The 26,546-nt window shown below is 49.4% G+C and overlaps 2 protein-coding genes across 4 annotated transcripts; one reads left to right on the forward strand and one right to left on the reverse strand.

The window, feature by feature from the left end:
• Positions 1-5,143: 5,143 nt before the first annotated feature.
• Positions 5,144-15,589, forward strand: Taldo1 (transaldolase 1). Its single transcript, XM_075972748.1, has 8 exons — positions 5,144-5,294; positions 8,305-8,428; positions 10,400-10,507; positions 11,229-11,360; positions 13,924-14,099; positions 14,229-14,426; positions 14,565-14,710; positions 15,387-15,589. The coding sequence occupies exons 1-8, from the start codon at positions 5,198-5,200 to the stop codon at positions 15,417-15,419; spliced, it is 1,014 nt and encodes a 337-aa protein (XP_075828863.1). The 5' UTR covers positions 5,144-5,197; the 3' UTR covers positions 15,420-15,589.
• Positions 15,590-18,801: 3,212 nt separating this feature from the next.
• Positions 18,802-24,860, reverse strand: Gatd1 (glutamine amidotransferase class 1 domain containing 1). Of its 3 annotated transcripts, none has more exons than XM_075972749.1 (8): positions 24,769-24,860; positions 22,893-22,969; positions 22,068-22,173; positions 21,879-21,986; positions 20,407-20,501; positions 19,874-19,967; positions 19,562-19,673; positions 18,802-19,429 (listed from the first exon to the last, which is right to left on the reverse strand). In XM_075972749.1, the coding sequence occupies exons 1-8, from the start codon at positions 24,830-24,832 to the stop codon at positions 19,423-19,425; spliced, it is 663 nt and encodes a 220-aa protein (XP_075828864.1). In that variant the 5' UTR covers positions 24,833-24,860; the 3' UTR covers positions 18,802-19,422. The 3 variants fall into 3 exon arrangements, with proteins under 3 accessions (XP_075828864.1, XP_075828865.1, XP_075828866.1); XM_075972750.1 differs by having other exon boundaries at positions 18,802-19,437; XM_075972751.1 differs by lacking the exon at positions 18,802-19,429 and having other exon boundaries at positions 19,437-19,673.
• Positions 24,861-26,546: the final 1,686 nt, after the last annotated feature.

The raw sequence follows: 26,546 nt of genomic DNA on the forward strand, positions 1-26,546 counted from the left end.
GTAGGGGAACTGGTAGGTTTTGGGGGACTCCTGAAGCTATTCTGAGTTGTTTGCCTAATGAGCTTCCCTGGAGGATGGGATGATATAGCATCCCCATAGCAAGAACTGCTTCCGTTCCTCCCAAACTCATTGTCGATGCTGCTTTGCCTAGGTGGACGGTAAGAGCTGTGTGATTTCTCTTTGACAGCACTATCCTCTGAGCCAAACTGCCACCATCTTTACCAGCTCTAGTCGTGCTTGCTGACTGCTGACGTTCCTTTATAGAAGGAGGGGGTAGAGAGGAGCCTGAGACACTCACCTGAACAGCCAACCACTCTTCTCGACCAGATGTATGAATTCTCCAGCTCCAGGAGGCCTGGGATCTCAAAAGGGGTTAGGCTTCATAGGTTGAAAAGGACAAGAGAGGGAACTCAATCTGTGCAAGCCATGGGAAAGCCATCACCCACGAGGGGGTGGGGTGCAGACTTTCCAGTGTGGCTGCTCTGGGTTCAGCTCATGCTCTTATCAGTAACCTCTTAGCCAGGCTCTGTAAGAAAACCCAATAATGCCAGGCGCTCGGGGTGCACACCTTTAATCCCATTACTTGGGAGGCAGAGGCAGGCAGATCCCTGTGAGTTGCAGGTCAGCATGGTCTACAGAGCAAGTTCCAGGACAGCCAAGACTACACAGAGAAACTCTGTCTGGAAAAAAAAGAAGAAGGAAGGAAGGAAGGAAGGAAAGGAGGGAGGGAGGGAGGAAGGAAGGAAGGAAGGAAGGAAGGAAGGAAGGAAGGAAGAAAGGGAAGGAAGGAAGCAGAATCAAACTAGTTTGTCCCTGGGACCTTAGAGGGGTGTGGGTAGATGCTGACGAGTGAGGGGGTGTCTGCGGGTGTCATACAGGGGAGAGAACCACAGGACGAGATAAGATGAAAAGTCAGTGCACTTTTCATCAACTCAAGGTGATAATTCTCTCAACAGATGTGAGCAAACATCTACTTACCCCAAATAGGGCACCGATAACAGACCAAAGGGGCAATCCCATTCAAGTTCAGCTTGGCAAACCAGTAAGTTATTGCTTTTCCACGAGCATGGGTGACTCAAACAGTTGATTCACCAGCCCTGCACAGATGACGACGGCCTGAAAGCCCCACAGGTGGAGTGTCCCTTTAGTCAACCTACCCCTCCAGCACAGTGGTTCTCAGTCTTCCCGATGCTGTGATCCTTTAGTACAGTTCCTCATGTTGTGGTACCCCGCAACCAAAAAATTATCTTCCTTTTCCGAGACAGGGTTTCTTTATAGCTTTGGAGCCTGTTCTGGAACTAGCTCTTGTGGACCAGGCTGGCCAAAAAATTATTTTCATTGCTACTTCATAACTGTAATTTTACTACTGTTTTGATTTTTTTTTTCCGAGACAGGGTTTCTCTGTGGTTTTGGAGCCTGTCCTGGAACTAGCTCTTGTAGTCTCGAAATCATAGAGATCCGCCTGCCTCTGCCTCCAGAGTGCTGGGATTAAAGGCGTGTACCACCACCTCCTGGCTTTACTACTGTTTTGAATTGTAATGTAAATATCTGTGTTTTCTGATGGTTTTAGGTGACTCCCACAGGTCGTGACCCACAGGTTGAGAACTGCTGCTCTCATCCTTTCTGAGACAATGCAGCTGGCTGAGACAGTGGGGACAGTGACCAGCTATGAGATCAAGTGAGGGTCTCAATGTTTGGTTGGAACCTCCAGCTCACTACTATTTGATCCGAAAAGCCCCATTCCTGTCTCTTTCTCTCTCTCTCTCCAAACCCCACCTACTCAGAGTCTCCGAACAAAGAAAAGGCACGAAAAAGTCCCATTCTGCATTTTGGGCGGCTACAGCAGTTTCCTCCCCTGAAGTTGACAGTCGCCAAAGTTTCTACCAAAGTGGTCAGCTTTTGACCACACTTGGGCACAAATCCAGTCACATCACAACGACACATCATCAGCCCTCACCTACAACCTATACAATCTACCTGCTTTAGTTCTGGCGGGTGGCTTCTCTGCCCTCCATCTCTGGGACTGAAGAACCCATCGAGAAGACGCTTTGTTCAAATAAACCTGTTGTTATACTTTTTCAATTGGGCTTGATCTAGCTTATGGCGTAGGTGGAGAAACCTGGGTGGGGGTGGGGGAGAAGATCTATTACCCATGGCTTTCCCCTTAGAGTGGCTGGTAACAGTCCCAGTCTTGTGAGCATCCTATGGGGAAAATCACTTTGTGCCTTCTAAGTGTAATGACCATTTCATGCTAGGAGGACTAAGTGCTAAGTCTGCCAGCTTCTAGCCAGGAGTGTAAAAAACAATGATGGTTACTGCTAAGCAGCTGTTAGGAATTGACATATTTCATTTGTTTATTTTTGTTAAATTTATGTGTAGTAGAATGTAGTTAGATGAGCCGGGCGGTGGTGGCGCACGCCTTTAATCCCAGCACTCGGGAGGCAGAGGCAGGAGGATCCCTGTGAGTTTGAGGCCAGCTTGGTTTACAGAGTGAGTTCCAGGACAGGCTCCAAAGTTACTGAGAAATCCTGTCTCAAAAAAAAAAAGATAGATAAATAGATAGAAAAGAATGTAGTTATATGAGAGTAGACAGCTGCACCAGAGTGAACCTCTACCTCAGGAAGAAGAGCCAACACAGAACCTCCTAAACTCATCTGCTCAGCAGGCTATAGTCAACTCACATGCTGCTACCTGGAAGTCCTGGGAACGGTGGTGGGGTGGGGGATGGTAGGGAGGATGCTGCAAGCCAGAGTCTTTGATGTGAAGCCTGGATTCTGAACATTATCATCCCCAGTTCTTTAGTTCCCCCTTTTCAGAGGGACTCAAGCATTGGGTGGCTAGTGACTCATTTCCTAATGCTGATGAAGAAAGCCTTCCTCTTTTCTGCAACATTTACCTCCTTAATTAGCGGGCTGGAATGATGATAGAGCAGAGCCAGTTGGGGCTGCTGCAGCCCAGGCCCTAAGACTCCGACTACAGCACAGCAGAGAGCCACCACCAGGGTTCACAGGGAAGCTCCAAGCCCAATTGCTCCAGGCAATTGGCACCCACCCTGCAAGGTAAAGACAAGCCTCGAGCTCCTCTTGGTCACAAGCTGGAGCCCTGGCTATGTCTCCATACACCTGGTCAGTCAGGCCATAGAGCAGTGACCTTTCAAATGCTGTGACCCTTCAATACAGTTCTTCACATTGTATTGACCCCGGATCATAAAATTATTTTTGTTGCTACTTCATGGCTTTAATTTTTCTACTGTTATGAATCGGGGTTTGTTTTGTTTTGTTTTTCGAGACAGGGTTTCTTTGTGTAACAGCCCTGGCTGTCCTGGAACTCACTTTGTAGGCCAGGCTAGCCTCAGACTCACAGAGATCCACCTGTGTCTGCCTTTCAAATGCTGGGATTAAAGGTGTGCGCCACCACTGCCCGGCTACTGTTCTGGACTGTAAATACTGTAATGTAAAGATCTGATATGCAGGATATGCGACCTCTGTGAAAGGGTCGTTTGACCCCCAAAAGGAGTCATTGTGATTCATAGGTTGAGACCCTCCACCCTAAAGGCAGCTTCTGTGACCCCTAGTGTATTAAGTCCATCTTCAGTGAACTTAAATGGAGTCAACTGAAGCCAACTATGGTGGCCGATGCCCAAAATCTTAGTACTTGGGAGGCAGGGGCAGGAAGATCAGGAGTTCAAGGCCAGTCCCCTCACCTGGTCTTAACCCCACCCCCATTTTTTAAAGGATACTGAGAAAACTGTATGTGTGCTGGTTACTATTTTTGTCAACTTGACACAAGCTGGAGTTATCCAGGAAGAGGGAACCTCAGGTGAGAAAATGCTTCCTCCAGCAGATTAGCCTGGAGGAACGTCTGTGAGGCACTTTCCCTGTGGCAAATCTGGAACTCCTTGTGCAGGATGTGCTGGCCTTAAACTCACAGAGATCCACCAGACTGTGGATTAAAGGTATGAGCCACCACCAGCCCAATTTTCTTAGTTAATGACTGATATAGGAGGGCCAGACCCTGTGGGTACCAACCTTGATTGGTTCTGCATCGAACAAGAAAAGAGACTGACGGTTGGAGAGGTGGCTCAAGCTCACAACCAAAACAAGGAAGTAGCAAGGGAAGCAAGCCAGAAAGCAGTCTTTCTCCAGGTCCTTTCTTGAGTTCTTACCTTGACTCGGAGTGACAAACTGTTAGTGGAAGTGTTAAGATGCAATCAGCCTTGCCAAGTTGCTTTTGCTGTGGTGTTTATCATAGCAATAGACAGCAAACTAGGCCAGACGGTAAACAAAATCTCGAGAGAAAATACTTGACGTACATGTCTGTGTGTGTAATAACTTGAGCCAGCATATCAAAGAGCTGCAAATCAATAATGAGCGAGAACACCCTAAGAAGATTGTCCTGACAGTTCTTACTATTGACTGAAGAGACCGCTCCCATGTCCGCCTTCTCAACCTGTTACTTATTCATTCGGGGCAGATTTCCAGAAGAGATGTAGAATCAAGGGCAAGGAAGGAATCACCCGGCAGCCTAAGGTCACACCAGAAACACTCTATCTGGGAAGTAGGAACTGGTGCCTTTGCCAGAAGTAGGCCAGGCGGCCGCAAGCCTGTAGGATTCTCAGACTGCGAATCAGCTTGTCTGCTTGTAGGCAGGGGCTGCGCCGCGGCGGCCTTACCACGATAGGATGGGCACATGGAGGGGCGCACTTCCCAGTCCCCAAACTGGGAGTAGTAGAGCGCTTCGAGGTCCCACAGCTGGAGAGAGGGATGCACCTCGAGGTTCCATCGCTGGGGAGGGCGCACCTATAGGGGACGGTTAGCTGGAAGCAAGAGCGGGCTCAGGGATTAGCATGACTCTGGAGAGTGAAGGACTTCAGAGTCTCATCCATCCACAGTTTGGTGGGGTCTGAGGCTTAGAAGCACGCTGTCGGTTTATTCTGTGCTTCCGAGCTCTAGAGGGCGACCGCACCTGGGGCGCACCAGGACTCCACCCGCCCTGAACCGGTGGAAAATAACCAAGAACTAGTGAGGAAGAAAGCAAGGACAGCGACACGGGGCGTGGCCTACAGCACTCGCCTCCAAGTACAAGGGCGGGGCTCGTCTCCAGGGGTGGGACCTCACTTAGCTTTGCCCCGATTGGCCAGGACACGCGGGGCATTGTGGGTCGCCGCGCTCCTGCTACTGCCTCAGCCGTGCTCGCCATGTCGGGGTCCCCGGTAAAGCGCCAGAGGATGGAGTCCACCCTGGACCAGCTCAAGCAGTTCACCACCGTGGTGGCCGACACGGGTGACTTCAATGGTGAGAGGACGCGGCGCATGCGCTCTGAATGAGCTGCGGCGCCCCCAATTTTGGGATCAGGACCGGTGTGGGTGCCTGGGGCAGGGCCTCGCGGTCGCTGGAGCCGGGATTGACGGGTCTGCTCAACTCAAGGTCCTAACCGGGCCTCCGGGCTCTTGGTGACCCTGGGAGACCCTTGCGGGGCTCGGTGGCTCGAGGCGGTCTAAGGAACAGTCCCGCCGACCCTGGGTGTCCAGCCTACGCTCACCCAGGCTCAGCTTTGGAACCTGGAACCTGTGCAGTCTGCAGGGCAGCACGACCTCCGTGGACCCCACCTGCTTTTGCAGCCTGTTGCATTGGCCTTCCAAGGTGGCAGCTGGTTACAGTCTGGCAACCCAGTATGGCTGGATTCCGACCAGATGCACACACTAAATCAAATGGTTATTCTGTTGCCAAACCTCCTTTTCTTCTGAGACAGGGTTTCACAGTGTAGTCCAGGCTGGCCTTCCTGGTGATCCTTCTGTTTTAGCCTCTTAGTGCTGGATCAGGCAGGGCCACCACGCCCAGCTCCAGTGCTCAGATTTTCCGGGACTTGGAGAGAACTTGGAAGACTTAGGTAGAAAGGCTTGCCCTGCTAGTCTGCCCTCAGCGGTGTAGAGTGGAATAGCTGAGCTTGTTTCACATCTGCTGTGGGAATGAGACTTTCGGGAAATGCTCAATGGGAGCCCGGTACAAAAGCGCCTTCTGCTCTTTTCTGCTTTCTCACGGTGACTTGAGAAACAGGCTTTAATTCCTCCTGAGTAAGTGCATTGTTTATCTCTCAGCGAGTCAGAGTGATTAGGCATATTTGGGCTGCTTAAATATAAAGGAAGAACAGACCTGTCATGGGTCTTGTAGCAAACCTGTCTGACTGAAGTGTTTGTCAGAGAGCTTCCAGAAATCCCGCTGGGAGTTTTCACTGAGTGTAGTGAAGATCTCACAGCCTGATGTGTATGAAGAGCGCAGGAGCCAGGTATAGTGGCACATGCCTGCATGCGGGAAGCAGAGGCGAGCAAATCTATGTTTGAGGCCAGTTTGGTCTTCATAGTTCCAGGCGAGCCAGGCTCCATAGTGAGACCCTGTCTCAAACAAAAATAACAAAAGTACATTCATAGATAGTGTAGTTAAATACAAGTTAAATAATCATAGACACTGCATTAGATTTGAGGTCTGTACTGTGTGGTGAAGGTTCTTAACTTCTTGGGTGTCCCAGGCCCCTGAAAGTAGAATCTGGACTCTCATGCCCAGAACATTTGCCCCCTTCATTTTCCACTGAACCTAAGGTTCTTTGGCCCTTAAAGCCCGTCTGTAGGGGTGGAATAGGGATCAAGCCCAAGGCATCACACCCACTAAAGCAGGTCCGCCATCACTGAGCTGTGCCTCCAGCAGCCTCTGGGCCTGCGGTTTTATCCTGTGCACCCTTCAGTGGGTTCACGCCTGAGCCAGCACCACGCCGGAGCACATTTTCCCCTACTTGTTATTTTGAAATAATTACAGACTCCCGAGGTGTTGCAAAAGTAGCCCATGCACCCTTTGCCCAGTTTCCCCAGCGATGTCCAAATCAGGAAGCAGGCACCAGTGAGCCATGCATTGTGCCGTCCGCAGATCAGGCCTGCAGCACTTTCATAACGCGGAGACTTAGATTAGCACTGTGAGAGTTAGCCTCTTCTTATCCCCAGAAGACTGATGGGCGTGGTGGTGTAGACCTGTAATGTAACCCCAGCACTGGGGAGGGCAGGAGTTTAAGGTTAAGCAAGTTCATGTCCTCCTGGCTTTGCATCCACTGTTCACGTTCACTTGGATAGCTGAGCTGACAGGGGCTCACTGGCTTTTCTAAATTCCTGGGTGGGGGAAACTAATATGTTAAGAGAGCTAATACAGTTTCACATAATATACACTCCCCCAAAAAACAAACAGGAGAGAAGAGCTTAAGCTAGTGTCTGTATCCGCGTGTCTGTCAGTGGGTTAGGATTAGTGCACCTCCTGCTGGCTGTGGGACAGTAGGACAAACTTGTGGCATGTGTTCCTCCAGTCTCCTCATATTTTCCTTCCAAGTCATTAAAAATCAGCCTTTATGGGGGAACTGATTGTTCCGAGTTGCCTAGTTTTGTTTGGTGTTTGATGTTGTTGCTTGTTTTGTTTTGTTTCCAGATAGGGTATCGGTGTAGGCCTGGCTAGCCTGGAACTTACTATATAGACCAGGCTGGCCTCAAATTCTTGCTTATTGGTTTCGTTTTAAACTTTACTATAAAAAAGTTGCAATTTACAAAAAAGAATTACACACCAATATGGTTTGATGGTTTGTTTTGCTTTGAGACAGAGTCTCACCATGAGCCCCTAGCTGATCTGGAACTCACTAAGTAGACCAAGCTGGCCCTAAACTCACGGAGATCCTCCTGCGTCTGCTTTCAGGGTGCGGGGGAATTAAAGACATATGCCACCACACCTAGCTCGTGCTCTGGGCTTTTGAGACAGGGTCTTGCTCTGTAACCCAGCTTGGCCTTAGACTCTTAGAGCTAGTATTATAGGCTTTGCCACTGTGCCCAGCTCATGTGTGTGTGGTGTGGGTTACTGTCTTCACACGGAAGCCAGCCTCTCTGGAGCTGCTGTGAGCAGTCCCTGCGATCCACTTGGGCACTCTTCCCCATCTCGGGTGAAAGCTGCATCTGGTCACTATGACAAAATACCGGAGAGAAAGCTAGAGGGAGGGATGATTTGTTTGGACCCACAGTTTCTAAGGTTTCAGTCTGTTGTGTTGGAGAGGTCACAGGTAAAACAGAGCAGCTCCCCTCAGGGCAAACAAGAAGCAGGGAGACAGGGCCTATGCTAGCAGGCTGTCTCCTCTTATCCCATGGGTCTTCACGGGACTATCTCCCTTGTTAATCCTCCTGGAAGCACAGACAAGCCCAGAGGTAGTGTAGATCTAGATGCTTGGTCCAGTTCAGCTGACAAGATTAACTGTGCCGCCTGCTTCTGGAATGTATTTACCTAGCCATCGATGAGTACAAGCCCCAGGATGCCACCACCAACCCATCCCTGATCCTGGCTGCAGCACAGATGCCTACCTACCAAGAGCTGGTGGAGGAGGCCATCGCCTACGGCAAGAAGCTGGGTGGGTGAGTATGGGTGATGGAGAGCCGTGGCTCCCACTCCTCAAAGTGACCATGTTTCCTTCCCAGTCCAACACCATTTTTTGTTCACTGAGGTGATTTGCATGGAATAAAAAATCACTCTCCCTGGCTATGTGGCTCCAGGGCTTGCCAGTGTGAACACCCCAGGTGAGATGTGGATCACTGCCGGCCTTCCAGGCTCCTGTCTCTGATAGGCTCTGTCGCTCTACAGCTGTGCTGTGCCTGCTGGTTGTCATTACTTTCTTTCTATTTTTTTTTGTTTTTTTTTGTTTTTTTATGAGACAAGGTTTCTATATAACCATGGCTGTCTGGAACACACTATGTAGACCAGGCTAGCCTCACAGATTTACCTGCCTCTGCCTCTTGAGTGCTGATATTAAAGGAATGTACCACCTCACCCAGATGTCATTACTTTTTTTTTTTTTCTGAGACAGGATTTCTCTGTATAACAGCCCTAGCTATTCTGGAACTCTCTGGCCTCGGAACTCAAAGAGATCGCCTGCCTCTTCCTCCCAAGTGCTGGGATTAAAGGCATGTGCCACCATTGCCCGACTGTCATTACCTTTTAGCAACAAACTAATGAATTTTAATAAATTGTGCATTAGTGCAACCATCACTGCAGTCTCTGATCCTCCTCCTTCTACCTCCTTGTCTATGTCCTCAGCTTCTTTCTTGTTTGTATGAGACAAGGTATTCCTGTGTAGCCAGGCTGCTCTTCAGTGTCCCAGCCCATGTGCTCAGACAACATTGTGTGCCACTGTGCTGTCCTCCGATCTTCTTGTTCTTATAGTTTTACCTCTTCCACATTATCACACAGATCATAAATGTATAGTCCTTTTCTATATAGTAATTGTAATATTTTTTTAATTTATTTATTTATTATGTATACAATATTCTGTGTGTATGCCTGCAGGCCAGAAGAGGGCACCAGACCTCATTACAGATGGTTGTGAGCCACCATGTAGTTGCTGGAAATTGAACTCAGGACCTTGGGAAGAGCAGGCAATGCTATTAACCGTTGAGCCATCTCTCCAGCCCCAGTAATTGTAATGTTTATGAGAGATATGGTGTGATAATTTTATAGTGTGTGGTCAAATCAGAATGATAGGCATCTAACTCCTTTTTTGGAGATATCCATCCTTCCTTCCTTCTTTCCTTCCTTCCTTTTTTTTTTTTTTTTTTTTTTTTGAGACAGAGTATCTCTATAGCTTTGGAGCCTGTCCTGAAACTCTGTAGACCAGGCTGACCTCGAACTCACAGAGATCCACCCATCTCTTCCTCCCAAGTGCTAGGATTAAAGGCCTGTGTCTTCACTGCCTAGCTTGGGGGTATCATTTTTTGGGGTTGCATAAAAATTATTTTTATGCTGGGGGTGATGGTGTACATCTTTAATCCGAGCACTTGGGAGGCAGAGGCAGGTGGGTCTCTGAGTTTGAGGCCAGCCAAACTCAGTTCTATAACAGCCAGAGCTACAAAAAGAAACTCTGTCTTGGAAAACTAAAAAAAGAAAAAGTTCTGAAGATGGTGGTGGTGTGATTCCCAACAGTATAATTTAACACTGTTGAACTATAAACTTAAAATGGTAAAGATGGCATGTTTTATGGGTTTTTCATTGTAATATAAAATAGTGCCTGCCTGCCTGCCTTCCTTCCTCCCTCCCTTCCTTCCCCAAGCTGGCCTCAAACTTGGAACCTTCCTGTTCCACCCTGCAAGTGCGTTGAAGTTAGTAGCTCTATGAGTTTGAGTCCAGACTGGTCTATATAGTGAGTTTCAGGACAGCCTGGCTTTATATAGAGACCTTGTCTCAAACGGAACAAAACAGAAACAAGTAGCATTTGCTCTCATGCCCGTGGGGGGAGGATGAAGGGAAAGAAATTGGCAAAAGAGTCAGAACTAGTCTCATAGGTTCCCCAAAGCCTTCAAAAGTTTCTAACACAACTTCCCTGTGAATTTCAGGCCACAAGAGGAACAGATTAAAAATGCTATTGATAAACTTTTTGTGCTGTTTGGAGCAGAAATACTAAAGAAGATTCCAGGCCGTGTATCCACAGAAGTGGATGCAAGGTAGGTGGGGCTAGGGTAGGGAGGCAGCGGGTATCCTGGTGACGTCAGTGGCTGAAGAGGTAGTTTGCTCCTGGTATTCTCTACACTCATTCAGTGGTGTGTCATACGTTACCCTGGAAGACTGTACAGAACTGGCGCTCTCTGACTAATGGCTGATCTTGAGTCTTGTGTTTTGTGAAAATTTATGTGATATTGGGCTTTGTGCATGATAGGCAAGGGCTCTGCCAACTCAGCAGAACTCTGATCCCCCTTTTTTCTGTTTGGTTTGACTTTTTATTTATTTATTTTTAAGACCAAAGTTTCTTTTTCAAAGATTTTTTTATTTTATTTTATGTGTATGAGTGTTTGCCTGTATGTATGTATACCACATATGTGTCTGTGGAGGCCAGAAGAGGGCATCAGATCCTCTGGAACTGAAGTTACATAAGGTTGTGAGCTGCCATATTGGTGCTAGAAACCAAACCTGTGTCCTCTGCAAGAGCAGCAAGTGCTCTTAACCACTGAGCAGTCTCTCCAGCCTGAAGGCAGTGTCACTTATAGCACAGGCTGACCTTGAACTCCAAATTCTCCTGTCTCCATCTTCTGAGAGCACTGAGTCCAGAGTAGGGGGTGGAACGGGTTTGTCCAGTGAGCCACACGGCTACAGAATGCCCCGCTTCTGATATGCTCCCATGGTGGATGTGCTGTGATCTGAGTACCTGCAATACCCTTGCTTTTACAGGCTTTCCTTTGATAAGGATGCAATGGTAGCCCGAGCCAGACGCCTCATTGAGCTTTACAAAGAAGCTGGGATCAGCAAGGACAGAATTCTCATCAAGTTATCCTCAACCTGGGAGGGAATTCAGGCCGGAAAGTAAGTATTCCCTTCATGGAGGCAGCTTCTGATTCTGATTCTCTTCCTAAGCAGCAGACACCAGTTTCTAGGGGTCAGAGTTGTTTTGGAACAGTGAAGCCAAAACTTACATAAGTTTTGAAGAAACTAATTGCAAAATGGTAAAAGCAGTCACAGTCTTCCGTGATGCCTCCTCTAGAAGTCGTCAGTCCTGACCATTCTAGGGAACCTGGGCAGCAGATTCATTTCCTCTTTGCCCAGGTTTGCTCTTTCCCCACCTAGAACCACTGGTTTTTCTTCTGGATTTGCTTGCTCTGGACATCTCATATAAGTAGAGTCAGATCATGCATGAACTATTATGTCTGACTCATTCAACGTGTTCTAATGTCTATGCCTTGTTTCCTGACTGGACTTTCTTCTATTGGTGGGTGTATTGTGTCTTTGCTTTGTCTCGTGTTGTGCACTGGGGTCTGTTATCACTTCGGGTCTGTTGAGAATAATGGTATGAACACAGGCTTATATACATTTTGGTATGGGCATGGGTTTTTTGTTGACAGAGGATTCTTTCTCAACCAGTCCCACAGCTGTTCAGTCGCAAAGAAACACAGAGGCTTATATTAATTATAAACTGGTAGCTCAGGCTTCTTATTAACTCTTACATCTAAATTAACCCATAATTCTTTACTGTGTTAGCCATGTGGCTTGGTACCTTTTATCAGTGAGGCGTTCTCATCTTGTGTCCTCTTACATCTAGGTGACGACTGCAGACTGAGCCTTTCCTCTTCACAGAATTCTCCTAGTCTGGTCACCTTGCCTATACTTACTGCCTAGCTATTGGCCAATCAGAGTTTTATTAAACCAATACAAGTGACAAATCTTTACAGGATACAAGACCATTGTCTATTTTTTTTTTTCAAAACAAGAACTCTGAATCTAATCTCCTTTGTTTAGCCTTTTTCCTGACCATTATCCATAACAATTTATAACCAGTTACTCTAAACAAAGACAAATCAAATATTCTTAATCCATTTATTTAGGAATGTGAGCATAGTTTTCTAGGCTACTTCCTGATAATTAAGTGTGCTGATAATCTTTTTTTTTTTTTTTTTTTTTGGTTTTTCGAGACAGGGTTTCTCTGTGGTTTTGGAGCCTGTCCTGGAACTAGCTCTTGTAGACCAGGCTGGTCTCGAACTCACAGAGATCCACCTGCCTCTGCCTCCCAAGTGCTGGGATTAAAGGCGTGCGCCACCACCGCCCGGCAATCTTTTTTTTAAATATTTATTATGTATACAATATTCTTTCTGCGTGTATGCCTGAAGACCAGAAGAGGGCACCAGACCTCATTACAGATGGTTGTCAGCCACCATGTGGTTGCTGGGAATTGAACTCAGGACCTTTGGAAGAGCAGGCAATGCTCTTAACCGCTGAGCCATCTCTCCAGCCCCGGGTGCTGATAATCTTATGGGAACCTAAAGAAAATTTAGGATTATGGTCAAGTCCTGACTAGAATATTGTATGAGGCTTGATCATCTTAACCAACAGTCTTATGGCTGTTCTGGATGTAGAACTCAGAGGAAACTCCAACAGAGATCCTCTGAAACATTGGATCATGTGGGCTATCCACTCCTTCCAGAGATTTTTTTTTTAAGGGGGGGTCTTCCTTGATCAAATCTGAGTGTTTTTTTTGTTTGTTTGTTTTGTTTTTTTGATTTTTCGAGACAGGGTTTCTCTGTGGTTTTGGAGCCTGTCCTGGAACTAGCTCTTGTAGACCAGGCTGGTCTCGAACTCACAGAGATCTGCCTGCCTCTGCCTCCCAAGTGCTGGGATTAAAGGCGTGTGCCACCACCGCCCAGCTAAATCTGAGTTTTCTTAACCTGGAATGCAGCCTCTCATTTCCTGTGGAAACAAAAGCAAAACCTCTTCTCCAAAGTAACATATCTTTTGACTTAAATTTTGAAGTCAAGACATTTTCAAAATACATATGTTGGATTAATCCAGCAGCATTTATGATAAAATGCCTTTTAGTAGCTGTTGCTCCTTCCTCAGCCATGGAACAATTCAAAGACAACACAGTAACATACAGTATCCAGACTCTCTGTATTTTCCATCTTTACATGGCTTCATTTTAAACTTTTTATTTTTGTTGAGGCAGGGTTTCTCTGTGTATCTTTGGCTGTCCTGGAACTCCCAGAGATCCGCCTGCCTCTGCCTCCCGAGTGCTGGGATTAAAGGTGTGCACCACCACCACCCCGCTTAAGCTTGTTTTTGTTTTTTTTTAAATATGTTTATTTATTACATATACAGTGTTCTACTTGCATGTATACTTGCAGGCCAGAAGAGGGCACCAGATCTCATTACAGATGGTTGTGAGCCACCATGTGGTTGCTGGGAATTGAACTCAGGACCTCTGGAACATCAGGCAGTGTTCTTAACCTCTGAGCCATCTCTCCAGCCCTTAAGCTTGTTCTTAATGTACTGCCCTGCTCCTCCCCTGTCTTAAGAAGCTGAAGACTCTTGGGGAGCAGCAGGTCCAGAGCTCAGCCTGAGGTGGCACTCAGCATTGCCCCTGCCATCTTGTCCACAGGGAGCTGGAGGAGCAGCATGGCATCCACTGCAACATGACCCTGCTCTTCTCCTTCGCCCAGGCTGTGGCCTGCGCTGAAGCGGGTGTGACGCTCATCTCTCCCTTTGTGGGGCGCATCCTTGACTGGCATGTGGCGAACACAGACAAGAAATCCTATGAACCCCAGGAGGACCCTGGTGAGCTATATTTTAAGATCATGGGGCAGGGGATCTGCTGTGTTGATGAGCAAGGCTGGAGACATGGTCAGGGTGGGGTCAGACAGGAGCTCAGGGCAGCTCTAGGGAACATGCCTATGTCTCCTCCAGGGGTAAAGAGTGTCACCAAAATCTATAACTACTACAAGAAGTTCGGCTACAAGACCATTGTCATGGGCGCCTCCTTCCGTAACACTGGTGAGATCAAAGCACTGGCAGGCTGTGATTTCCTCACCATCTCGCCCAAGCTCCTGGGGGAGCTGCTCAAGGATAACACCAAGCTGGCACCTGTGCTTTCCGTCAAAGCGGGTAAGGCCAAGGGGCCATAAGGACCTCTGTGTGGGCGGAGCTAAGGCCTGACCCTGATGGGAGATAACTCAGCCTAGGCTGAGGGACAGTTATGAGTCGAAGGGTAAGGCAGGCATGGAGAGCTGTGGTATCCTCCAGCCCAGACCAGTGACTTGGAGAAGATACATCTGGACGAGAAGGCCTTCCGTTGGCTTCACAATGAGGACCAAATGGCTGTGGAGAAGCTCTCCGACGGGATCCGAAAGTTTGCTGCTGATGCCATCAAGTTAGAGCGGATGCTCACGGTGAGTTCCTGTGTGGGTTGGGCCTTTTCTCCTTCACCCAGGGGCAAAGTTGGAACAGAGGTGAAACCTACTGCAGGAGCCCGGCATAGTTAGCACACACCTGTAGTCTCATTCTGGAGAGTGAGACTCAATGGCCTAGGCCAGGAATGCTAGTACATGTCTTTAGTTCAAGCACTTAGAGACAGTGGCACACGCCTTTAATCCCAGCACTCGGGAGGCAGAGGCAGGCGGATCTCTGTGAGTTCGAGACCAGCCTGGTCTACAGAGCCAGTTCCAGGACAGGCTCCAAAGCCACAGAGAAACGCTGTCTCGAAAAAACAAACCAAACAAACCAAAAAAAAAAGAAGCAAGGCAGAAATGGCACATGCCTTTAATCCTAACACTTGGGAGACCTAGGCAGATGGATCTCTGTGAGTTCAAAGCCAGCCTGGTCTACAGAGTAAGTTCCAAAACATCCAAGGATACACAGAGAAACACAAAACCAAACCAAAAACTGTGTATCTATATAGATATATATACACACACACAATACAGATAGGTGTGTGTGTGTGTGTATTTTTCTGGGAGACCATGGGTCCCAGCTGGTTGCTGAAGCCATATTGGGACTTTGGTGGGTCGTATGGGGACAGTCCAGACAGTGAAGGGCTGACATGACTCCACCTCTGGTCCCTTCCAGGAACGAATGTTCAGCGCTGAGAATGGAAAGTAGTGCAGCCCCTGAGGCTGGACCCCAGACCTGCACCGCCGCTGAACTGGGTCCTGACTGCACACGGCTTGTGATGAATCTTGCATTTTTCAGTGATTGGAGAAGGGATGGATCATAGGTTTCTGATTTTATGTGAAATTTTATCTAATTCATTAAAGCAACGGCTTTTCCTATGTTGTGCTTCATTTTACCATCTTTGTCGCCCTCCACTTGAGTACCAGTGGCCCCAGTATTGGCTGTGACTGAGGCGGAGCTTGGAGATGAACCCCAGGCTATCAGCATGATCCAGGCAACTGTGGCCCTCACCCTCATCTTTTAAGCTCCACTGGACCACAGCTGGGATGCAAGATGGCAGAGGTCTCTGACTTTTGGTGGCAAGATTATACAGTAACACCCTCTGTACCCGGTGTCCCTGTGCCCTGCCTAGATTTCAGGGTGTGCTAGCAGGGTCAGAAGACAAATGGTGGGCTCTATTCCTGGGAGGTAGCAACTGAACATGGTGTTCAGAGCCAGGCTTGCCCACTGCCCAAGAGTAAGTCCAGCGGTTTATTTCTCTCATCTAGGTGCTCTGCCTGGTGTAGCCAGGTTCTAAAGGGCACTGGTACCAACTTATGGGGACCGCATAGTATACAACACCAGCTTTGAAAGGGCACGGAAGCATATGCCTATAATCCTGGTACCTGGAGGGCAGCAACTAGATTGTCTACATCTGAGGACAGCCTGATCTACTTAGTGAGTTCTGGGACTACTTAGAAACCCTGTCTTCATCCAAAATAAAAGCTGAGTGGTGGCGGCCCATGCTTTGAATCCCAGCATTCAGGAGGCAGAGGCAGGTGGAAGCTCCGATGAGAAGGACCCCCATGGAGCAACTTCCCAGGTCCATTCCCCCAAATTCCCACCACGAGCAGCTCTAGGGCTAAGTACCTGCCTGGGCTTAACTCATCCTAGATGGTGAAGTGGGGAGCAACTTCTGCAACCCAGCACAGCTAGGTTCACACTTTCCCTGATCAAGACCCACAGTATTCTACCACTTCCAGCCAGAAGACAGGGCCTGAGGGAGCAAAGCTGACCTCAAGGCTGACCTGCTTCAGCACGTAGTAGACAGAGACTTGTGCCCATACCACACCAACCTCCTCACCCTTTGGGCTTGCAATAGTGTGTCCTAAAAGGAGATCAGGGTTTTGAGTCTTTCCCACCTGGGGCTCCAGGGATACCGGCCAATCATGCATATTCCATAAGCCCTTTTTTGTGTTCTTTTGAGACAGGGTCTCTGTATATGGCCTGGCTGTCTTGTAACGTACTATGCCTCTGCTGGGCAACCATCTGTAATGATATCTGGTGTGGAGTGCAGGCATACATGCAGGCAGAATACTGTATGCACATACAAAAAACAAAAAACAGCTGGGCGGTGGTGGCACTTTAATCTCAGCTCTCAGGAGGCAGAGGCAGGTAGATCTCTGAGTTCGAGGCCAGCCTGGTCTACAGACTTGAGTTCCAGGACAGGCTCCAAAGCTACACGGAGAAACTCTTTTAAAAAGAAAATAAAAAGGGTGCACCACCACATACAGCTTTGTATCAGAATTCATGGCCAATTACTTGACTGAACTGGTGATATTCCATTATAAAGAAACCACTAGCTGGGTATGGTGGCAAACACCTTTAATCCCAGTCCTCAAGAGGCAGAAGCAGGTGATCTGAGTTCAAGGCCAGCCTGGTCTACAGAGCTTCAGGATAGTCTGGACAGAGAAACCCTGTCTCGAATGAATGAATCTGTATGATGTGTGTATGTGAGTGGACATGCACATCAGAGTAGCATAATTTCAAGAGTTGGTGTGTTCCTCCCACTGTGGTACTTTCACTGGCTGAGCCACTTGGTCAGCCCCTTTTCATTCTTTTTTTTTTTTTTTCAAGACAGTTTCTCTGTATAGATTTGGAGCCTGTTCTGGAACACAGTAGATCAGGCTGGCCTTGAACTCCAAAATCTGCTTGCCTCTGCTTCCCAAGTGCTGGGTTACCCGCCCGGCGGCCCCTTTTCAAATAATTCTGCTAGCAACATCTGTGTAAGGTTTCATTTCTCTTGAGTAGTTATAAATGTGCTTATGAACATACCCTGAGCTCAGCTGCCACTTTTCCAGGGATTTGTTCATTTTCTCTTCTCCATCTTCTCCAGCTTGCTGTCCCCTCCTCCACCTAGGACTGGGTACCCTTGGAACAGAAGTCTGGCACAACCAGAGCCCACCTCACCTGCTACAGCTATGTAATGTCTCAGTATAGAATACGGGTGGTGGCAGCATACGCCTTTAATCCCAGCAGAGGCAGGCTAAGTTTGAGGATAGCCAAGGCAACACAGAGAAACCCTGTCTAGAGAGAGAGAGAGAGAGAGAGAGAGAGAGAGAGAGAGAGAGAGAGAGAGAGAGAGAGAGAGAGGACAAACATGACAGTCATAGAGAGCCAGCCAATTAGAAGAAACTCTCAAACCCCATCAGCATGGTATCACCTCCCAGTGTCTGAAGCTGTCCCCTAATTCATGCTAAAACATCATCTCTGAGGTGATGGTGTTAAATGGGACTTTGGCTTCATGAAGCAATTAGTAACTTCTGAAAAGGTTCCAGAAAACACCTACCTCTTCCGACCCGGTAAGAAGCAAAGAGGTCTGAGCCTTACCAGACACACCTAGTTCACTATGCTTGGACTTGAAGCTTCAAAATGTGCTTGAAATATGTTGTTTACAGATCACCCAGCCTGTGACTGAACCAGCCAAGCCTAAGGCACAAGCCTCAGGTTTTAAGGCTTTGTCCAGGAATATCCATCATTACACAGTGTTGATGGCAGAAGAGGGCAGTGCAAGGCCAGGGAGGATCCAGGACAGGTGTTATTAACCGCCAAAAGGTATTCCTCCAGGACTCTGGCACTGGTGCTACTCTGGGCAAAAGTTAAGTGAAGAGGGAAATTAAGAGGTCCAAGTTACTTGGAAGGCTCTCGTCTAAGGCTAGAAGGCTACTGACTGGAAGTTACCGTCCTGGCCAGGGGCCCCAGGATTGACCGCAAACAAGCATGTCCAGGAGGGAGATGGCCATATCAGGTCCTCAGCAAAAGCAGGGTCTGGAAGACAGGACTCATGGATATTCCTGCTTCATATAGCCCAAACCCATCTATGGCCATTTCCTTCTAGGAATAGATGGAATACCTGGTCTGAGGCTTCTGTAAGCCAGGGGCAATTTGACAAACTGGGCTAACAGCAGTTTAAGGGTCTCCAGGTGTGACACTAATATTTTTTCTACGCCATATGAAGCACGGTGACATCACTGTGTCCACTCCAAGGACCTAAGACCATGGCAGGCTGAGCTGGGGCCTGTATTGCATTAAAAACCACAGGCCAGCTGGATAGTGGTACCACACGCCTTTAATCTCAGCACTCAGGAGTCAGAGGCAAGCAGATCTCTGAATCTGAGGCCAGCCTGTGCTGCCTCAAGAGTGGGTTCTAGGACAGGCTCCAAAGCTACAGAGAAACGCTATCTCAGAAGGAAAAAAAAAATCATAGGCAAGATTGCAAGATTTAAACATGGGCAGTCTTCTTCAGCAAGAATGCTGCCTGCTTAGGGCTAAGAAAACATCCATTGTTCACCTCTGGCAAGATGAATTCAGAGCAAGTCCCAGTCTTTTGGTCCTTTCCCCATGGTTCTCACCAACAGCTAAAGGGACGAGAATAGCCAAAGGGCCATAGAAGAGCAGCATCCCATCCTGAGATCCCACAGCTGCCTCTCCCAGGGACAATTCTTCTTGGAGTGTTCATTTGCAGTTCTCAGAGACTGCCTGGCCAGCCAAGATGCTCCCCACTGTGTGCTGGGGATAGAGGAGGAGTGTTCAGTCTACGTAAGAACTGATACTCTCCAAGTCTTAACTCTTGGAGGCCTCCAGCATTCCACAGGGTCCAAACGGAGGCTTGAGGGCCCTGTCAGGTAAGGACCAACAGAAGAGGCCACCAGGATCAAGGACAGCATCCAAATTACTTCCTTACTTCCTATAGGATGAACACATGGTCCAGACTCAACACCAGCAGGCAGGGCGTCGCAGACAAAACTGTCCAGCAGAGGGAGCCAGTCACAAAGCAGGAATCCACCCAAACCCCTTCCCAGGAGCCTCACCGGCTGCCACAGAGGAAGAGCAGGTTCTGGACAGCAGGAACAGTGGAGTTTGTATTCTGACCAGTGACCAGGTGGCGGTCCAGCACCACATGCACGGCGTCGGGCTCACTGGCTACGGCAGAGGACACAAACCTTAGGCCGCAAGGCCCAGGCCCAGTCCCACTCCCACCCACTGAGAAGCTGCGAACACCAGGGGTCAGCAGGAAAGCCTGTCTGGGTGAAGCACAGGGGTTTGCAGGACCTAAAACACCAACCCAAGACACAGCAGGTAGCCCCACAAATCTAAGTGGAGGGGCACCAACTTGGGCTCACCACTGAAGCCAGCGCCAGAGTCCTTCACAAAGTCCTCCACAACCAGCGGCAGGCGGGCAAAGTCAGGTGCCCTGATGAGCTCGTACACAGAAGGCTGCAAGGACAGGGCTGGAGTCAGACCAGCTAGTAGCTCTACCCTGCCCAGTGCCCTATTTTCCCCAGGGGCCAGGCAGGGCAAATCAAAGCAGCAACCTCAGCTACCACATGGGGGAGACAGGCAAAGGCAAAAACTCAGTCATCTTTCTGGAGACTAAGCCGTTATGGCTTAGAGTGCCTGGCTCCCCCAGCATCAAGACGTAAGTGTGACCAAAATGAGATGGACTGGTACCCTTTGGAAGGAGTCCCTTCATGGGTTCCATGATGCTCTTCCTAGAGGGTCTCAGGCTGTGCTCACACCACGTGGACAAGGAGAGAAGTGCTCTAGCAGTATGGGGACTGGCAGGTCACAGTGCCTGTCGGAATCTCTTTCTGGTTCAGGGAGGGGCAGGGAGACAGGAGGGAACGGGACACTGGCTTGACCACGAAATACTCACCCCTGTCAGGCTGTAGCCTTCGAACACCCAGGACCTGTCTTCATTGGTAGCACAGCACAGGGCAGCGACACCATGGCCAATGGCACAGATGGGTTCTAAAAGTGACAAGGTACTCTCAGGCCCTGGATGCCATCCTGGGTCGGGTCCCCACCCAAGTGTCCCCTCCCCCAAAGCAGATGCTTCAAGACTAGAGTTTACTTAGAGCCCACGCTGCTGCAGTTTTAAGACATGTGAAAACACCCAGAACTCCCAGTTCATGTACCAGCCGCTGCTTCAAACTGCAGAGACGCCACTGTGCAGCTGGGGGTGGTACTCCTAGGGGCTACCCTGCTCTGCAATTCTGCAATGGGGCTACCCTGGCTCCTCCCCAAAGACAACTTTTTTCTTTTTTAGTTTTTTTTTTGTTTTGTTTTTTGTTTTTCGTTTCTTTTTTTTTTTTTTTTTTTTCGAGACAGGGTTTCTCTGTGGCTTTGGAGCCTGTCCTGGAACTAGCTCTGTAGACCAGGCTGGTCTCGAACTCACAGAGATCCGCCTATCTCTGCCTCCCGAGTGCTGGGATTGTTTTGTTTTTCGAGACAAGGTTTCTCTGTAGCTTTGGTGGCTATTCTGGAACTAGTTCTTTTTTTTGTTTTTTAATATTTATTTATTTATTATGTATACAATATTCTGTCTGTGTGTATGTCTGCAGGCCAGAAGAGGGCACCAGATGGTTGTGAGCCACCATGTGGTTGCCGGGAATTGAACTCAGGACCTTTGGAAAAGCAGGCAATGCTCTTAACCACTGAGCCATCTCTCCAGCCCCCTGGAACTAGTTCTTGTAGACCAGGTTGGCCTCGAACTCAGAGATCCGCCTGCCTCTGCCTCCCGAGTGCTGGGATTAAAGGCGTGCACCATCACTGCCCAGCTCCCCAAAGACAACTTAATGGCTAATGTGTTCCCATGGCTGAGGTAGCTGGGAAAAACTGCTTCTTGTCTAAGCCCAGAAGCCCAGCTCTCAACACAGAGGACATTGACGGTCCTGCATCTGGTCTCTGATGAGCATCCTGCCCCAGCCTACAGATGTGCTTATCACAACAGATGTTGCCTCCAGACAGCATCCTGATTAACCTACCACAGAAAGGGCTAAGAGGTCACGGTCAGCAGCCCTCTTTTGGCTGCCAGAGGCTCACACTGCAGAGACTAGCAGTACACACATTATGTTAAGTGAGATCACTCTTTGTGCACGTGGACACAGAGCAAACTCACCTGTGTGCAGGTCAGAGTCATTGCGGTTCTCTGCTCCCTTCTGATGGGCTGATGAAATCACCAGGCATGCCCAGTCCTGAATCCTAAACCCTGTACTCATTATCCACTCCATATCTGCTTCCACACCTAGTCTCTAGTTCCCTGTCACCCACTGTTTTGATCACTCCCTCCTACTCCCCACCCAGGTGTCTGCTTGCCAGCCTGTTCTCCAGTTTCTTGTCACCCACTGCTCTCTGAGCGGAAGTGCTGCAGTATCCGAGCCAGGGACCCACTGCTGGCAAGGTCAGTCAGGGCGCCAGGACAGCTGGGAATCAGGAGAGCATGGTACCGGGCACCTGGAAGGAAACCACAGGTCAAATTAGGGCACGGCCAGACATAGAGGCCCTCCAGGGACCCACTAGCCACTTGTCACCTACCATCTATGGACTCAAGCTTAGCGGGGCTGGCGTAAGCTTTGAGACCGAAGTCTTGTACCCAGCGTGCATTGCTCTCGGTCACATCCACAAAGTCCATGGCCTTTCCCTAGAGAAGCAGAGCCTATGTGAAGGGTCAGCACCAGGATCTTCCCCCACATTCGAGCCACAGAGTACTTAGAAAGGCTAACAGATGTCAAGACAGCCCCTGGGGCACAAACACCTGCCTGAACAGCCACTTTTACTGGCTGGCTCGGGCAGGGAGCGTCCAGTGACAAGAGAAAGAAAGAAATCAAATACAAGGTAGTCCCAGAAAACCAAACTAGTAGCGTGCAGGGGCCCTGTACAGCACAATGCTGAGGTCTTACCACAGGATCACCACACCCTGCTCCCCAGACTCCTGACTATAAAGCAGCAGCAAATGTCCCACCCACCTTGTGACTTCGAAACATGCAAATACCCAACACACATTTGCTGTGATCCATTTATGACTGGATGTTCCCAGGGCCACAGTGCAAGAATCAAGGATCTCTCCTAGTAGGAGGATCTATGCAGGAACCGCACACTAGGACCAAGTCTTATCTTTCCCTTATAGACCTGCAAAAGTGCCGGTCACAGTGAAAAAAAGTTCCCTCGACACAGGAACGTCATAGTCCAGTGAACGGGAACCATGACTTAAGGATGCCACCAAGTTTGGTTGTAGATCCCCTTACGTGGAGGTAGCTCCTTCCTGGCCCTATCGACTACAGAGGACTCTACACTCTCCTAGCCTCGGCCCAAGAAAAGGGAGAATCTGAGGGGTTCCCTGGAGAAAGTGACTGTACTCACCCCAGGGGTGGCCACCTGTAGGTTGAAGGCAGCACTGGCCAATGTGAAGCAGTGGAAGAAGGATTGGGCTGACACACCTGCAAGAGAGGGTTTCAAAGCTGCAAGGGCATGACGGGGCCAGCTGGACTGCTCCAGTGCTCCTGGGGACTCTCCTGGTCCCAGAACCAGCCGTAGGAGCAGTCCATTCCGCCCACCCGGGGTCCACGCCCTGCGGACAGGACAGCAGCATTTCAGGTTGAGGAAGATGTAACTCAGAGGTCCACAGCAGGCCTATTGCTCAGCCAGTTTTGGCTTCTGGCCCCAGAAGGACCTGCAGGTTCCAGTGGTTCTGCAGCCTCCCAGAATAGGCTCTCTGCTTGACCTAATACCTCTGCCTTCAGGCCCCCAGCCCACCTTAACTGTCTACCAACACCCCTACACCCTTGGCTGCATCCCATCCTTTCCCCCTTACAGGTACTTCCGAAGGCAAACCTTTGGGTCATCTCTCAGACCCACCAATAGCCAAGGTCCCTATAGCACGGGGAAAGCAACAGTGAACATGTCAAAGAAGCAGGAGAGCGTGGTGTTTGGGGCACTCCCCACACTCAGGACACCTAAGAGCATGAGATTCTGACCCCACCATGCGCTCAGCGCTCTTCCGCCCATCAAGAGTCCTTCAACAAGGAAAAAGGCTTGCTTAGTTCATTTGAGTCCCGACGCCAGGTGCACAGGCCTTTAATCCTGGTACCCGGGAGGCAGAACACCCATACTTAAAATACAAACAAATTTAAAAAGAAAAAACAAGACTCCAGACGATTTGTAGGCACAGCCAACCTCCCCTCACTAGGGAGTAGAGACTCACATCACCTCCAGTGCAGCGGTCTGTGCTGGTTTAATTTAAGGGCACAACCCTTTAGCTTCATCTTTCCATCTTCCTTCTTTTTGAGACAGCATCTCACATAGCCATTAACCAACCTCTTTATCCTCCTGCCTCCAACTCCTACGTTAGGCTTTTGGTTTGTGGGTTTTGTTATGATTTAGTTTTTGAGTTAGGATCTCACTATTTAGCCCTGCTGACCTGGAACTGGCTATATAAGTTCCAGATTTGGCTTCAAACTCCCAGAGACCCATCTGCTTCTGCCTCCTGAGTGTTGGGATTAAAGACACACACCATTAGGCCCAATTTCTTTACTTTTACGATTTAATACATTTTCAGGGATCTACCCAGATTATCCCCACCAGCTCCTCGATCCTTCACTCCCAAACTCTCAAATAAGGCCTACCTAGGAGCAGCTGTGGATTCTCCCAACCCTCTCTTCCAGGGCGGAGAGCACCCTCAGGGCCCACCCATTTCCACCTAGGAAGTTTAGTGGAACCCAGGGGTTCATCAACCAGGATTCCGCGGTACCTTCAAACTCATGCTCGCTTGAGATGCTCCATATAGCTCTATAGGAAAACCCTGGGCCGCAGCTCTGGGCCCCATCATCCCCAGTTCCCTAAAGACCCGTGAAGTCACCATCTGCCCAGCTTCCTAGACACACACCGGGCAGCTGGAAACCCATAGCCAGCAGACCCCCTTCTGTGTGCGGGTCCCTTATGTGCACCTCTTTCGAGCAACCTCCTTTCAGGATCGCTTCCTGGAGGCGCGTGAAGATAGGCCCAGGATCAGGGGGACGGAAAGGCAGGAACGGTGGGGCAGAGTACCGAGCCCCTGCGGCTGACCTGGGGGCAGGATCATCTCCGCAGTCGTTGGCCACCCTCCCTGCTGGCAGACAACACAGGCCTGCACCGGGGAAATATGTGCGGGGTCCCAGGATCCCAACTCTGCAGGCACAAACGTTGACCTGGAGTCAGAACGGCAGGCCATTGCGCCACACAGCAGCCCTGCGCGCCTTACCTTCAGAAGCGCCGCTGGCCACCAGGAGACAGGCAGGCCTGCTGGGCAGCCGCTCGGACGCCATGGCTGCAAACCCGGTGAAGTGTGCGGAGGGGCGGGGTGGGGCGGGGCGGGGCGGGGCTCGCCAGCCGCGGGAGTGGACTGAGCCTGCGCGAGGTGCGGAGGGCGGGGCTCGCCTGCAGGAAGTGCCAAGTTGGGGGGCGGAACTTGCCTGCAGATGCAGCCTGCGCTTGCGTGAAGATTGGGGAGCAGGGATGTGCTTATGCGAGTGGCTGACTAGGAAGGAAACGCTGTGGGTCCCTGAGTGTTTACCAGAGTCCGGGACAGGCTTGTGACCTTCAGGCACACATCAGTTGAGCGCAGCGGGCTGGGCAGACGTTACTCACGGTCTGAGCTGGCCACATGGCTACCGCGCCTTGGGCCTTTGACTGCAACTAAGCCCTGCTATACTTGTCTGGGGGAGAAGACCCGTCAGCCCAACTGGCCGACTGGATAGGGGCCCGGAGGTGGGTCGCATGTAGGCGGGTCTTCCTTTGCGTGTTTTGGAGGTTCCAAAGACGCCTCGGTCCCTGGAGTTTTGGATGAGCCCGAGGAGAATGATGGAATGACACTTCCTGAGCTGTGAATGCCTCTGGAGCTTGATGTTGAGTTTCTTAGGAAAAGCCAGATTGTCTAAGGGGGCCAACCTATATCTGGTTTTATATATATATATATATATGAATTGGTGTTTTTGCCATGGGTGTCAGGACCCCTGGAACTGGAATTACAGTTGTGAGCTGCCTTATGAGTGCTGGAAATTGAGCCGGAATCCTCTGAAAGAGCAGCCAGTGCTCTTAACCACTGAGCCCTCTCTCCAGCCCCTCCACGCTGTTTCTAAAGGGATTGTTCCTTATGTTGTACCGCATGAGTATGGGGTTCCTGGTGGGGCCTAGGAAAAGGAGCCCGGAGCCCAGGGTCCTGTACTGTCTATGTGGTGATGTTTGGGGATTCGCAGGCCAGAGTTAGCCCACAAGCTGGACTTAGTCACGAGGAGAGCCTCCTGGATCTGTAGATTGCCCAATCCCTAAAAACCCATCTGTTGACATGAACCCCAAGGTGAAGAGGCCAGACTGAACATGGCCAGCGATCCACATGCTCACACGGCTCCACCTTTGTGCTGTCCCCAAAGCAATCTTGAGACACCAGAAATGGCAGAACCAGCGATAGGCTTGAGTCTCGAGGAGGAAAAGACTTAATTCAACTCGCAGGTGTTAGAAGTAAGTTTCGGGTGGTAAAGACACCACCACTCCAAATGAAGTGTCTGGACAGAGTAAATTTTACTCTTGACCAGGAGAGTGTGCTCGAGGAGTGAACACACCAAGACAGAAAGTGCATTTGGTTCTTATTCTAACTCAGGTGGTAGCTGTGTCTTCCCCCATTGGCTGTGTCTGACCTCACAATATTATTTAACTGCCTGGTCTAAAAAGAACCAATGTACAAGAAATGGGGGAAGGGGAAAGGGATCCCTGACTGAGGAGGATCAGAACAGCCTGGGCTATTACATAGAGAATCCCTGTCAAGAAAAGAAAGAAAGAAAATTGAATTCCTCATTCTAAACACAAATTTTAGTATTTGATAGAAAAGAATATTTGATATTACTTATCCAGGTTACAGTCCTGGGAAGTCAGGACAGGAACTGAAGTAGAGACTATGAAGGAACACTGCTTACTGGCTTTTTAAGCTACCTTCTTCTGCAACCCAGGCCCACTTGGCCTGAAAAGGCACCTCACACATTGGGC

Source organism: Microtus pennsylvanicus, chromosome 5 (assembly GCF_037038515.1).
Source record: "Microtus pennsylvanicus isolate mMicPen1 chromosome 5, mMicPen1.hap1, whole genome shotgun sequence".
In the NCBI taxonomy this organism is placed as follows: Eukaryota; Metazoa; Chordata; class Mammalia; order Rodentia; family Cricetidae; genus Microtus; species Microtus pennsylvanicus.